This window comes from Notolepis coatsorum (genome assembly GCF_963971535.1).
Source record: "Notolepis coatsorum genome assembly, chromosome: 18".
Classification (NCBI taxonomy): domain Eukaryota; kingdom Metazoa; phylum Chordata; class Actinopteri; order Aulopiformes; family Paralepididae; genus Notolepis; species Notolepis coatsorum.
In genome coordinates this window covers 97,197,365-97,211,054 of record NC_140182.1, presented here as the reverse complement: position 1 = coordinate 97,211,054, position 13,690 = coordinate 97,197,365, and the positions used below count along the sequence as shown (strand labels likewise).

General features: G+C 43.4%; 1 protein-coding gene across 1 annotated transcript in view; it reads left to right on the top strand.

Moving 5' to 3' along the window:
* LOC311245044 (potassium/sodium hyperpolarization-activated cyclic nucleotide-gated channel 3-like) overlaps positions 1–13,690 on the top strand; it is a gene marked incomplete at both ends in the record, with an annotated part of 34,142 nt that overhangs the window by 3,649 nt on the left and 16,803 nt on the right. Inside the window, 4 exons of the mRNA XM_084334805.1 lie at positions 5,534–5,957; positions 8,154–8,315; positions 8,840–9,058; positions 12,609–12,755. Coding sequence (XP_084190931.1) covers positions 5,534–5,957; positions 8,154–8,315; positions 8,840–9,058; positions 12,609–12,755 — 952 coding nt within the window. The remainder of the gene's footprint in view (positions 1–5,533; positions 5,958–8,153; positions 8,316–8,839; positions 9,059–12,608; positions 12,756–13,690) is intronic.

The window sequence follows — 13,690 nt, the reverse complement described above, 5'->3', positions numbered from 1 at the left end:
GCAGACAACAGGCAGACCAATGGAGGAATGCAAATGCTTTGTTTGGCCAGAGAACAAATGAAAGCTGATTAGAACAAATGGCCGCCCTGCCCTCACCGCGTTGCACTTTTTCTGATGTACTCTCCAGCGGTTCCGGGTATAAGTGATTACAGTATGCTGCACTGTATTTAAACCTGTCTGTATCTGGGTTATGCTACGGTCCTGCCCTCGCCTCTTTGCAGTGTGCACGACTGGGGGGGGAACCTCATTTGAAAGCAGAGCACATCACGATATGCGGGACGCAGCGCCGGTCCGTGTGGCTCTATTGGTCTGTTTGTTAACCAGCGGTTTGTCAGGATCCAGAGTTATCAGCATCAAAGCCACTCTCTCATCACATCCAGTCAAATCCATTTCCTCTCAGTCCACCTGCATTGATGCTCGACTGGCATTGGAGTGCGGAACAGCATCTGATGACAAAATACCACTGAGGGATTCATTCAATCAGGGCTTTGCGCTGAGGCTACATTATTGGAGATTGCAGATGTCCTCTGTAAACAATATTGAATACAAAATATTCTAATTCTGAGGCTGATTGGTCAAGATCTGGGCTATATTGGGTTTAGCACGGTTTATGCTGTGGCACATGCAGTGATAAGCTTTAAATGCTGCGATGCATGCGTCCTCAGGAGGCTGCTGACCTGCACTTCTCCTGAAACCCATACTGGTCTGTAGGTGGATCAGCCTCTTGATGGATCAATACCTGGTTAATTACAACACTGAAAACATGGACAGCATACACAACCACACACACACATGCACGTATACATACACACACACACACGCATGCACATACACACATGCACACACACACACACACACACACACACGCATGCACACACACACACGCATGCACACACACACGCACACACACACACACACACACACACACACACACACACACACACACACACACACACACACACACAGACATGCACACACACACACACACACACACACACACACACACACACACACACAGACATGCACACACACACACACACACACACAGACATGCACACACACACGCACGCACACACACACACACACACACACACACACACACACACACACACACACACACACACACACAGACATGCACACACACAGGCACGCACTCTCTCAAGATGCGAATTGGTAAACAAACACACTCCCTGCTTAGCCTGGCAGTTACTGTAGATATTAACCTTTGGACTTTTTAAGCCAGGTTTTATTTTTACAGCTTATCTTGATAAATCTAATCTGAGATTAACGGGAAAATCCAGCCTAAAACATAATTTACTTTGTACTAATTCCAATTATCTTGGACAGTTAATTCAATATCTATAAACATTTACAACTGTGTCCCTAATCTCATCAGAGCATCAAGACTTGAATTTGTGATGTCATCAATTTTAGATTTTTGACAGACATTGTTTATCTATTATTTGTAAATATAAGACTTACAGCTCTGAATCAGAAAATTTACCCATATTCCAATTAAATCAACAGGTACTGTCATAGTGTCCTATAGGAGTTGTTCCACTATTCACTGTCTATGGAGCAGCTCCAGGATTTGTCCCTTGATGACATGTCCACTATAGTTTTGTCTCTTTGGTGTTCATTTTAAGGGGAGACTTGTTCATATTTTCAAATCTAAACTGAGATGGACAGTATTATAGCTTGTGAATTCTATTTTAAGGTGGGTTTTTCTTTTAAGATGGCAATCACCTGTTATTTATCAGTAAATTAGAATCAGAATGCAATAGATTACTGTAAATTAAGATATATCAATACATTAGTACAAGAATGCTATATATCGAAAATATGTATATGTACTATGATAATGCAATAGATTTAAAATGTACAGTACATCAACAAATTAGATTAGAAACATGTTAATCTAGCCTACTTCCGAATATTATTCATGGTCACTAAATAGATTGAAGTGATTGATTAACAATCACTGGTTGCAAATACCATTTTACCATTGACCCTTTTCACTCTGACTGACAAAACTCGTACAATTAGCCACAGTAGCTACAATGTAAAAATGTTAATCAAACCAGTTTATCTTGTATAATGGAATCAACTAAATTAGTTTGAACTCAATCCCTTGTTTTAACATCACAGGTGCTTAATTAGTTGGGAGAGAAACCAATAGAGACATTCACTAAACTACAATGAGATCGAGTTAAAATAAGAGGTGGGATTAAATTAGGCTATTTGTAATGCAATTGAATGAATTAAATATATTTTAACAGCTAAAGGTAACCCCTCAATTAACTCATTAAATTATAGATAAACTGGACATGTATGCATACTTAGAATTTCAATGCAGCAATTAAAGCTATAGCTATTTCATTCTAACCATTTTTCCTCTTCCTTTGGTTGAAGGACGGAATCATTTTCTAACACTTGAGTGGAATAGACATGTTATTGTGATGGTGGGATATGAAGGTTGTGACGAGATAATTTCCCATTAGCAGACCCTATCTTTCACATATTAATTTGCACATATACCTATAATTGATATAATGCTTACCCCCAGAGCCATTTATTACAATACTAATAACAATAACAATAATATATAATAAATAATAAATAATAATAATAATAATAATAATAATAATAATAATAATAATAATAATAATAATAATAATAATAATAATAATAATAATAATAATAATAATAATAATAATAATAATAATAATAATAATAATAATAATAATAATAATAATAATAATAATAGTAATAATAATAATAATAATAATAATAATAATAATAATAATAATAATAATAATAATAATAATAGTGGTAATAAATAGCTCAGATTATCTCTAATTAGACAGACCCTTGTTATAACCTTTGGAGTGTGTTAATGGTTTGATTAAAAGAATTAGCCCGGATCCCAGCCCCAGGAATTGTCCCTTTTCATTTTCAGGCATATTCGCTCATTAACCATACTGTACATTCAATTTAGAATTGATCAATTCTGGCCCGGCTGCCTTTGGAGCTACTGTCCTGTCATGCAGCAGTTGTTGCACTGTCCCCTGGGCCAATGCCATTTCAATCCCTTTCCTAGATTGTTCCAGACCAATCATAGTAGCATAGGGTTGCCTTTCTCATGTGGGAACATGTAGACACAAGCTGATGGTGTGTAGCCGACAAATTGGCAATTTCAATCAGAGAGCTTGAGTCCCGACACGATGGAGCTGCCTCATGAGGACACCCCAGCCAGTCCCACCAATCACTACATTCAAGATGGTAAACGAACATACAGTATAAGATGGAAAACAAAAACAAGGGATTCATGGGGATGGAAACTATAATAGGCAGAAATGTAACGTCAGCCACAATAATGCATTTCTACTTGACCATCTATTGATTAAACAATGGCTACTGCACCATGACAAATTACTGTAAATCAGCGTTAAGCTGTTAGCTAGAAGCTAATGTTATACTAGCCAGCCTTATTGTCGCTAGTCTTCTACGATTGGAAATCAGTGAATAATAATTTGAAATAGCTAATTAGCTACTTCATTGTCTCAATTTTAGTTAGGATGTGATCTGCCAGGCCAAACATATCCGGTACCTACACCGGATTAATCACTAGTGTACACATGTTTACATTTTCTGACCATTTTCCTGAGCATACTTTTGAGAGAAAAACAATTCCTTCATTAATTAACTTTCCTTTATTTTCTTTTTTTATGCAAACATTATGGTGAGTTATATAGACGAAAACCTACACAAAAATAGTCCTTAGAAAACACGTTTCTCTCTCTCTCTCTCTCTCTCTCTCTCTCTCTCTCTGCACGTGTACTTCCTTTCTGGTCCAATTTGTGCATCGGCGATACCTCTTTGGTAACGTGACCGGGCGACAGTGGCTCAGGAGGTAGAGCAGTCGTCTGGCAATCCGGAGGTTCCCGGTTCGATTCCCGCTCCTCCCGGGCAGCGTGTTGATGTGTCCTTGAGCAAGACACTTAACCCCTAATTGCTCCAGATGAGCAGGTTGGCACCTTGCATGGTTGCCTCCGCCGTTGGTGTGTGAATGTGTCTGTGTGAATGTGTGAGTGAATGTGTGAGTGAATGTGTGAGTGAATGGGTAAAGTAACAAATTGTAAAGCGCTTTGGATAAAAGTGCTATATAAAAAAGCAGCCATTTACCATTTGTTCGTCAGCATACCGGTCTGGTCCTATAGACACAGTCACACAGGCGCTCTCAGGCCGGTATGGTCCTATAGACACAGTCACACAGGCGCTCTCAGGCCGGTATGGTCCTATAGACACAGTCACACAGGCGCTCTCAGGCCGGTATGGTCCTATAGACACAGTCACACAGGCGCTCTCAGGCCGGTATGGTCCTATAGACACAGTCACACAGGCGCTCTCAGGCCGGTATGGTCCTATAGACACAGTCACACAGGCGCTCTCAGGCCGGTATGGTCCTATAGACACAGTCACACAGGCGCTCTCAGGCCGGTATGGTCCTATAGACACAGTCACACAGGCGCTCTCAGGCCGGTATGGTCCTATAGACACAGTCACACAGGCGCTCTCAGGCCGGTATGGTCCTATAGACACAGTCACACAGGCGCTCTCAGGCCGGTATGGTCCTATAGACACAGTCACACAGGCGCTCTCAGGCCGGTATGGTCCTATAGACACAGTCACACAGGCGCTCTCAGGCCGGTATGGTCCTATAGACACAGTCACACAGGCGCTCTCAGGCCGGTATGGTCCTATAGACACAGTCACACAGGCGCTCTCAGGCCGGTATGGTCCTATAGACACAGTCACACAGGCGCTCTCAGGCCGGTATGGTCCTATAGACACAGTCACACAGGCGCTCTCAGGCCGGTATGGTCCTATAGACACAGTCACACAGGCGCTCTCAGGCCGGTATGGTCCTATAGACACAGTCACACAGGCGCTCTCAGGCCGGTATGGTCCTATAGACACAGTCACACAGGCGCTCTCAGGCCGGTATGGTCCTATAGACACAGTCACACAGGCGCTCTCAGGCCGGTATGGTCCTATAGACACAGTCACACAGGCGCTCTCAGGCCGGTATGGTCCTATAGACACAGTCACACAGGCGCTCTCAGGCCGGTATGGTCCTATAGACACAGTCACACAGGCGCTCTCAGGCCGGTATGGTCCTATAGACACAGTCACACAGGCGCTCTCAGGCCGGTATGGTCCTATAGACACAGTCACACAGGCGCTCTCAGGCCGGTATGGTCCTATAGACACAGTCACACAGGCGCTCTCAGGCCGGTATGGTCCTATAGACACAGTCACACAGGCGCTCTCAGGCCGGTATGGTCCTATAGACACAGTCACACAGGCGCTCTCAGGCCGGTATGGTCCTATAGACACAGTCACACAGGCGCTCTCAGGCCGGTATGGTCCTATAGACACAGTCACACAGGCGCTCTCAGGCCGGGCCCTGGTGCACATGGACACCAATGCAACTAGAACGTGATCCGGCTGTTTGCTCTGCGTTCTCCAGGTTCTACTGGGACCTGATCATGCTTCTGCTGATGGTGGGCAACCTGATCATCATCCCGGTGGGCATCACCTTCTTCAAGGACGAACACACGCCGCCGTGGATCGTCTTCAACGTGGTCTCCGACACCTTCTTCCTCATGGACCTGGTGCTCAACTTCCGCACGGGCATCATCAAGGAGGACAACACGGAGATCATCCTGGACCCGCAGCAGATCAAGATCAAGTACCTGAAGAGCTGGTTCGTGGTGGACTTCATCTCCTCCATCCCCGTGGACTACATCTTCCTCATCGTGGAGACGCGCATCGACTCGGACTTCTACAAGACGGCGCGCGCCCTGAGGATCGTCCGCTTCACCAAGATCCTCAGTCTGCTGCGGCTGCTGCGCCTCTCCAGGCTCATCCGCTACATCCACCAGTGGGAAGAGGTTTGATGGAGTGATTGGAAACTTTATTAACAGATTGCAGAATGGGTACAGTACAGTACGGCTCAATACAACAATTGTTAAGAGGATGCAGACCAAGGGCGGTCAGGTGGCGTAGCGGAGATTGCGTCCGTCACCAACGCCGGAGACGCTGGATTCGCCTGTTCGAATCCAGCTCCCGGCGTTGTCACCAGCTTGGCTGGCCGTTCACACTAATACAATTGGCAGTATTAGAGGGTGGGAAAGCTGGCGGGGTGGGTACGGGTCGTTGTAAACAGCGACTCCTACAGTTCGGTCGGGGGGGCCTGCTAAGCGCGGATAGGATCTAAGGGGGGTAGTGTGATCCTTCCACACGTTGCACCCTCTCAGTGAGAGTCCGCGCTGCCAGGTGAAAAGAAGTGGTTGATTGGCTAGACGTGTGTCGGAGGAAGCAGGTGATAGCCTCCACTCTCCCAGACCGACTGTGGGGGGTAAGTGCGCAGCGACCAGGAAGGGGATTGTGAATTGGCATAACGACTAACATTGGGAGGGGAGAAAATCTGAGGAAAAAGGAGGGGGAAAAAGATATATATATAAAAAAAATAAAAAGAGAGGAGGATGCAGACCAGAAAAATACTTTCGTCTTGTTTACATCAGTGTCCCCCATTTTCAATTCATCAAGACATTTATGACATACATGACATACAGATGTACAGTACTGTTTCATCAAGACATTTATGACATATAAGACATACTGTACAGTACTGTTTAAGAGAGGGGGGGGGGGGTTTGGACATTTACCAGGGCCAGTTTCTAAATGCAGCCAATCGTAGGTGCTCTTTGAGAGCGGTTTTGAAGGAGGGTAGGGATTCACATTCTTCAGGTACAGTAGATGCTGCATGGGATGAGCTCTGAGGGGTCTTCCCATCAGACTTCACACAATCCCATAGAACATAACCTTCTGCTAACCTTCTTGTCATTTTCTTTCCTCAATGTGTGTTACATTGCTTGAAGAAAAACAACCTTATTTGCAGATTGATGACCATGCATTTTTCTTTTTAAATTGTACAGCATAATTTGAATGGGTGTCATGGAACTTGTTGAACCAACCCATACACTCAAAAACTCTTCCTGGTTAAATAAAGGTTAAATGAATAAATAATTAAAATAAAGGGTCACATGATCCTTTTAATTCAAGTAAGCAAGTGAAAAGCACCAAAATTGGAGATTCTGGTCGGACAGCAAGATACGTTGAGTACACGCTAGCTGCTTAAAGGGATAGTTCTAGTTATTTTTGGGATCCTTAGCTGTATTTGCTACTTACTGTACCAGTGAGTCCTTTCTCACAACCCATGCTGTTCCTCATTCTAGCTCCAGCTAGTTAGCCACAAACCAACACTGACAACTGAAACCTACTTCGTGTGCACTGTGGAGTAGATTTCAGTTATCTTTCGTCGGCTTGTACAGACAGGAGCCGACTTCGCATTTTATTTACCATATTATTTACCATATTCACACAGCGGCCATTTTTATGTCATGCTCAGGTTGGGATTCCTTTGCCATTTTGCTCTTATCACATTTGTTTTATATGTTCTCTTAGGGTGATTCATCTTAATTGCACGAGAGAGAGAGTTCAGAAAGGGCTGCCCCCCCCCCCATAACCCTATTACATCATCACACCACCACAGTCACACACACACACGCACGCACGCACGCACGCACGCACGCACGCACGCACGCACGCACGCACGCACGCACGCACGCACGCACGCACACACGCACGCACGCACACACACACACACACACACACACACACACACACACACACACACACACACACACACACACACCCACACACACACATATGGTCAGTTCACTTTGGAAAGAATGGACTCCATTCTTGGTGATCTTTTTCACTGTAGAGTTTCTGTGTAATTCCTATCAAGGCCACATCCTCTATTGACCATTAGTGATTATTGCTGATGATTGTGCAACATATAATAGGCTCTGATGGTCCGGTGGTCTCTGGAAGATTAAAAAAAACATTGTCTGATAGAGGACTCAGGCCACTGTCCCACATAGCACCTCCCGTACATCACAAATCCCCCGGGTTGCATGAGAGCAAAATTGTAATTGCACGGTATATATCTTTGTTTACTCATGAGGGATCTGTGTTTGCTTATTTAGGTTCCATTAATGCTGTTAATCTCTGTGTCACAGGTTTTCCATATGACCTATGACCTCGCCAGTGCCATGGTGCGCATCATGAACCTCATCGCCATGATGCTCCTGCTGTGCCACTGGGACGGCTGTCTGCAGTTCCTCGTTCCCATGCTGCAGGACTTCCCGGCCGACTGCTGGGTCACTAGGAACAAGATGGTGGTGAGGGGATAGTCTTGTGTGGAGAGGTCTCGCTGAACCTATTATCATTCCGGTATAAGGGGGGAAAAAGGGCTCTGGCTTGTTTGTATTTCTTTAAACCAATCACAATCACCCTCGGCGGCGCTAAATAGCAACCGTGCCCTTGCGAAATAGTGTCGCAGATAGTGGAAGGGGAGGAGAATTCCAAATGAAATAGTGGGCCAATGGCGCTGATCCAGACTATGAGTGGACTGCCTCTGAGCTCAGACAGAGCCCTGCCTGCCCTCTAAACACGACGTACCCACAGACCCTCCACCCGCTCTTCTCGCCCAACAGGAACGTCTGTCTAATAATTGACCTATATCAAGCCTGGCCCTCTTTTCTTGATCCTCCACAACTGTTGCTTCCCTCGGACAAACTTTGTCCATTGAGACCTCTTTTTACCTTCTATCATTTCTTTCCACATTTCTATTTCTTCTAGTTTCTACACAGACATTTAAACACAAGTGCATGCACTAACTCTGTTCTGTCCGTGTCTCCTCCAGAACGACACCTGGGGTCAGCAGTACTCCTACGCCCTCTTCAAGGCCATGAGCCACATGCTGTGCATCGGCTACGGCCTCTACCCGCCTATCGGCATGGCGGACGTGTGGCTCACCATCCTCAGTATGATCGTGGGTGCTACCTGCTTTGCCATGTTCGTAGGGCACGCCACCGCACTCATCCAGTCCCTGGACTCCTCCAGGAGGCAGTATCAGGAGAAGGTAAGTATCTTTCCCATGCATCTATGGATGATGTTCATGGGAAACAAAAGTGTGACTCTACCCACTAAATGGAGTCCTGTCAAAGGTGCCAAGATGACCACTGGCCATTGCGTTCTTCGGACAAGGGTATTAGAGGACGTTCAGACGATGTTCTCAGACCATGTGACGTTTGTTACCTCCCATACTGGACAGTATTCGGTGGAAAACCAGTGGGGAAAAATGTATGATCATTTAGGTTAATTATGTTTCCCAATCAGAGCCTGTAATGACGCTAAAACGTCCAAATGCATGACTTGACAACAATTTAATGTTATAAAGTGCTGGCCAGGCAACATAAGCGCATCTCATCGGAATAGCGTGACTTGAGGAAGACGAGATCCTTGTGGGCCACAAGGTAAATACTCGATGCACCGCCTTGCAGTCCTAATGAAGTTATTGGCTAATTTAGTTAGCTAGTGCAGTGCAATGCAGCAGGGTACTTCAGGGATTAGCATGAATCATTTTGGACTGCAAACTCAACACGCACACGACACCTGTAGCCTATGCATGCAATGTGAACCCGTTCACATTACAGCAGCTTGGGGCAAGGCTAGATCAGCGCTAGGAATGATCCCTCTATGCCAATTGTTATAATGTAGCTAACGTCAGAGGAATATGTTTTGATGGTATAGCTGTATTTGACGGTATTTCGTCTTCCAGTACAAATTACAATGTGATGTGAAATATTTGTATGTCGCTTTCTTGTAATACAATTGTTATGGTGGTATCTCATTCAAAATGGTCTAGTTTCTTGTACTTCTTTAATACTTCTGCAAGGAACAATGTTTTGATCAACTTAAAAATATACAGTATATATATTCTTTACAATATGAAGGCTATATGTATCGTGGAGGACGGTATAGTAAAATTCCATACCTTTGCATCGATCCATGATGGTATACCTTCATATTCGGTATACCTAGGTTGTGTTGTGTTGTCGCCTGTTGCTTCAGAGCAAATTATAAGGATCCTACACTTACAATCAAACCTTTTGCAACATATTGGGCCTTTTGTTCGTTATCCAAATGTTCCACTTAGAAATCTTACATATGAATAAGGACCAGGTTTATTCATGTTTCTCTTAGAAAGCCTACGTATGAACTAGGACCAGGTTTATTCATGTTCCTCTTAGAAAGCCCTACGTATGAACTAGGACCAGGCTGTCATGTTCCACTCAGAAAGCCCTACGTATGAACTAGGACCAGGCTGTCATGTTCCACTCAGAAAGCCCTACGTATGAACTAGGACCAGGCTGTCATGTTCCACTCAGAAAGCCCTACGTATGAACTAGGACCAGGCTGTCATGTTCCACTCAGAAAGCCCTACGTATGAACTAGGACCAGGCTGTCATGTTCCACTCAGAAAGCCCTACGTATGAACTAGGACCAGGCTGTCATGTTCCACTCAGAAAGCCCTACGTATGAACTAGGACCAGGCTGTCATGTTCCACTCAGAAAGCCCTACGTATGAACTAGGACCAGGCTGTCAATACCGGAATCGAACCTGGAACCGTCCGATTACCAGACGACCGCTCTACCTCCTAAGTCACTGTCGCACCCATGTATTGATGTTAATTCTACACACACAGTAGCCTCGAAGAGAGGAGTTTGTATCAGTTTTGCTGGCTGCTCTGAAGGGCATCAGTTGCACACTTGAGTCCGAAAATTACCCATAAAGGGAGACCATAATACAGGTTAAATGTTGGGGTAAAACTTAGAGGGGAAACTGTATAAAGAAAAAACAAGGTTCGAGAAGCTACGGAGATAAATCTTGGAAGTCGTATACCCAGTAATTAAATTTGTGCTACTAGGATTTTTAATGGGAACCTTGTTCAGGCCGTGGAACCTTAAGTAGAACATAAAACAGGCCGAACAGGAGGCGGTGTAAGATGCCTGTAAATTAGGAGCAGTGATGCCACAGATTACTTGTAAAAATAATCTGATTACTGATTACTGATTACTCCTTTAAAAAGTAATCTTGTTACTTTACTGATTACTTGATTATCAAAGTAACTTAGTTACTTTGAAAGTAACTAGGTTACGAAGTCGTCGTCGTCCCCCCTGCTGCTGCCACAAGAATGACAACAGTTTTTTTTTTAATAATGCTTTATTGAAAGTGCATATGTCATAAATCATGATTGGCTGCTCAGACAGGTCATCATGAGACGTCATCAGCCATCAGGCCATACTCCGGTCTAGCTGACTGTACCCCTGGCTCTCTTATCATCAGCATTATGAGATAGTAACTAAATAGTAACTCACAGCCACTTGGAAAAGTAACTGTAATCAGATTACTGGCTTATAAAAAGTAACAAGTTAGATTACTATTTACTGAAAAAAGTAATCAGATTACAGTAACTAGTTACTTAGTAACTAGTTACTGGCATCACTGATTAGGAGACAGAGGAGATCAAGTAAAGGAGAGAAACGGCAGGACATGTTGTGAAGTTGTGAAGATTGGATCCTCCCTAAAGGACAGCGTGGTTAATGTGATTAAGTAGCAGCTTGCTGAGCGCTAGTGTATTTATGACGTGGAGCAGCAGAGGCACAGTGTTGCAGTGAGAGCAGTTTTCAGTAGAGCGCTACGTATAGAGACCTATGGAAGCCGCACAGTTAACCTTAGTCCAGCGAGCACATCAGTGAATAATATTAGCTGTTCTCACGTACATATTATGGTGTATGCGCATTGCGACGTCCTCGTGGCTCATCCAGGTCTGGGCTACTGTATGTAAGAACAGCTGATAAAGTTGGTCTTCTAGTCATCTTGCCCCTTTTTCTCTCCACAAAAGCAATCTTGAATATATAAACTCATCAGCTTGTCCTTCTTGCAACTCTTTAATATACTCTATTAACCTGAGAGTAGGTTAATAGAATATAATCTTTATTGTCACACCACTTACATCCAGAAAACATGTGGTTAATTACAGTACTAGCAGAGTTTAAAAAGGTTGCGGTTATCAGCCACTGCTGTTTACAAAAAGGCCGCTATTGTAAATAAGAATAATTTCAATGACTTGCCTGATGAAATAAAAACTTCTGTGAAACAGATTAGCAATCGACAACATTGTGTAGGTATGATCTCGTTCTTTCAGAAAGTTATTGGCCCCATAAGTGCTGTTTTGCCAGCCCCTGTCACATATGCATTTTGAATGACATGGGGCATACTTTCGGTTGGGGTTATTGCTGTTTTTGCTAACATGAAAACATGGCCAAGATGACACTAACCCTAACAGCTATAACACAGTGAAGAAAGAACACTCTCTATGTGGAAGTCGCAAATAATATTGGCTTGATATCTATTAACTGTCAGTGAACACTTAACTAGATCCATGGCTGTATAGTGACAAACTGACCGGAAGTCATTTGTAGTCCATTCTAGAGTACAAGGTGTGTTGTTAATTATTGTTGTCAAACTCCTATAGATAGATTCAGATACATTTCTCAGAACCCCAATACCTCTAACTAATTAATTGGAATAACCCTTTAACCCTTGTTCCATTAACCCTTTGCAGTACAAACAGGTGGAGCAGTACATGTCCTTCCACAAGCTCCCTGCCGGCATGCGTCAGAGAATCCATGACTACTATGAGCATCGTTACCAGGGCAAGATGTTTGACGAGGAGAGCATCTTGGAGGAGCTCAACGAACCGCTGCGAGAGGTTAGCTCTTAAAGCTTCAAATCCACCTCAATGCTCATTGTCATGATAATCTATTAGACGGCCTCCTCCTGAGTCGTGTTTGCTGCGGCGTTGTTATCATTATCATCATCTCGACACTAGAACTGATAACATTTGCATCAGATTTTCTTGTGGTAAAGTTAGTTTAATTTGTGTGACATTGTTAACATTTTATCTTACGAGAAGAATGTCCCTCCCACCCCCCTGGCCATACTAGACTCCAGGGACAAAACATGCTGATTCGCACAACACAAACACAGGGCTAGATCCACAAAGAATGGATTGCACGGAGCAAGTTGCACCCTTACTTAAAATTCATTATGAATTGAAAATGGGGGACCCTGATGTAAACAAGACGAAAGTCTTTCTCTGGTCTGCATCCCCTTAACAATTGTGTATTTTTTACTGCTGTCTGTTGTTGTTGTAATTTATTTCTGATTTTGTTTTGTTGCGTTTTTATTAGAGGTGGGCATAGATTAATGTTTTTAATCTAGATTAATCTATCTGCAATCCTGGATTTAATCTAGATTAATCTAGATTAAAATGGCTAAAAAAAAAAAAAAAAAACTGCCGAAGGCATTCAAAATATGTGTGTTCTACCCAAATAATGACCAGAAGTAAGTCCTTACTTTTTCTTTCCTCCTTATGTTTCTCAGGCCAGGTGGCCCATTACACCATGAGCCCATCTCCCGTTTCCAAAATGCATTACAGACTGTTTGAAAAAGCTGTTTTGCTATGATAATTGGTAATGAAATATCAAAATAATGTTCAATAAGATGTACTTGTGTTTAATAAGTTGTTTTATTCAGAAGTTAACACAAATAAATAATATTACCAGTACAGTACAGTATCTAGCACTCTCAGGAGCAAAACAGAAATAATCATTTCAAACTTGAACTATGTGACATGGCTTGAAT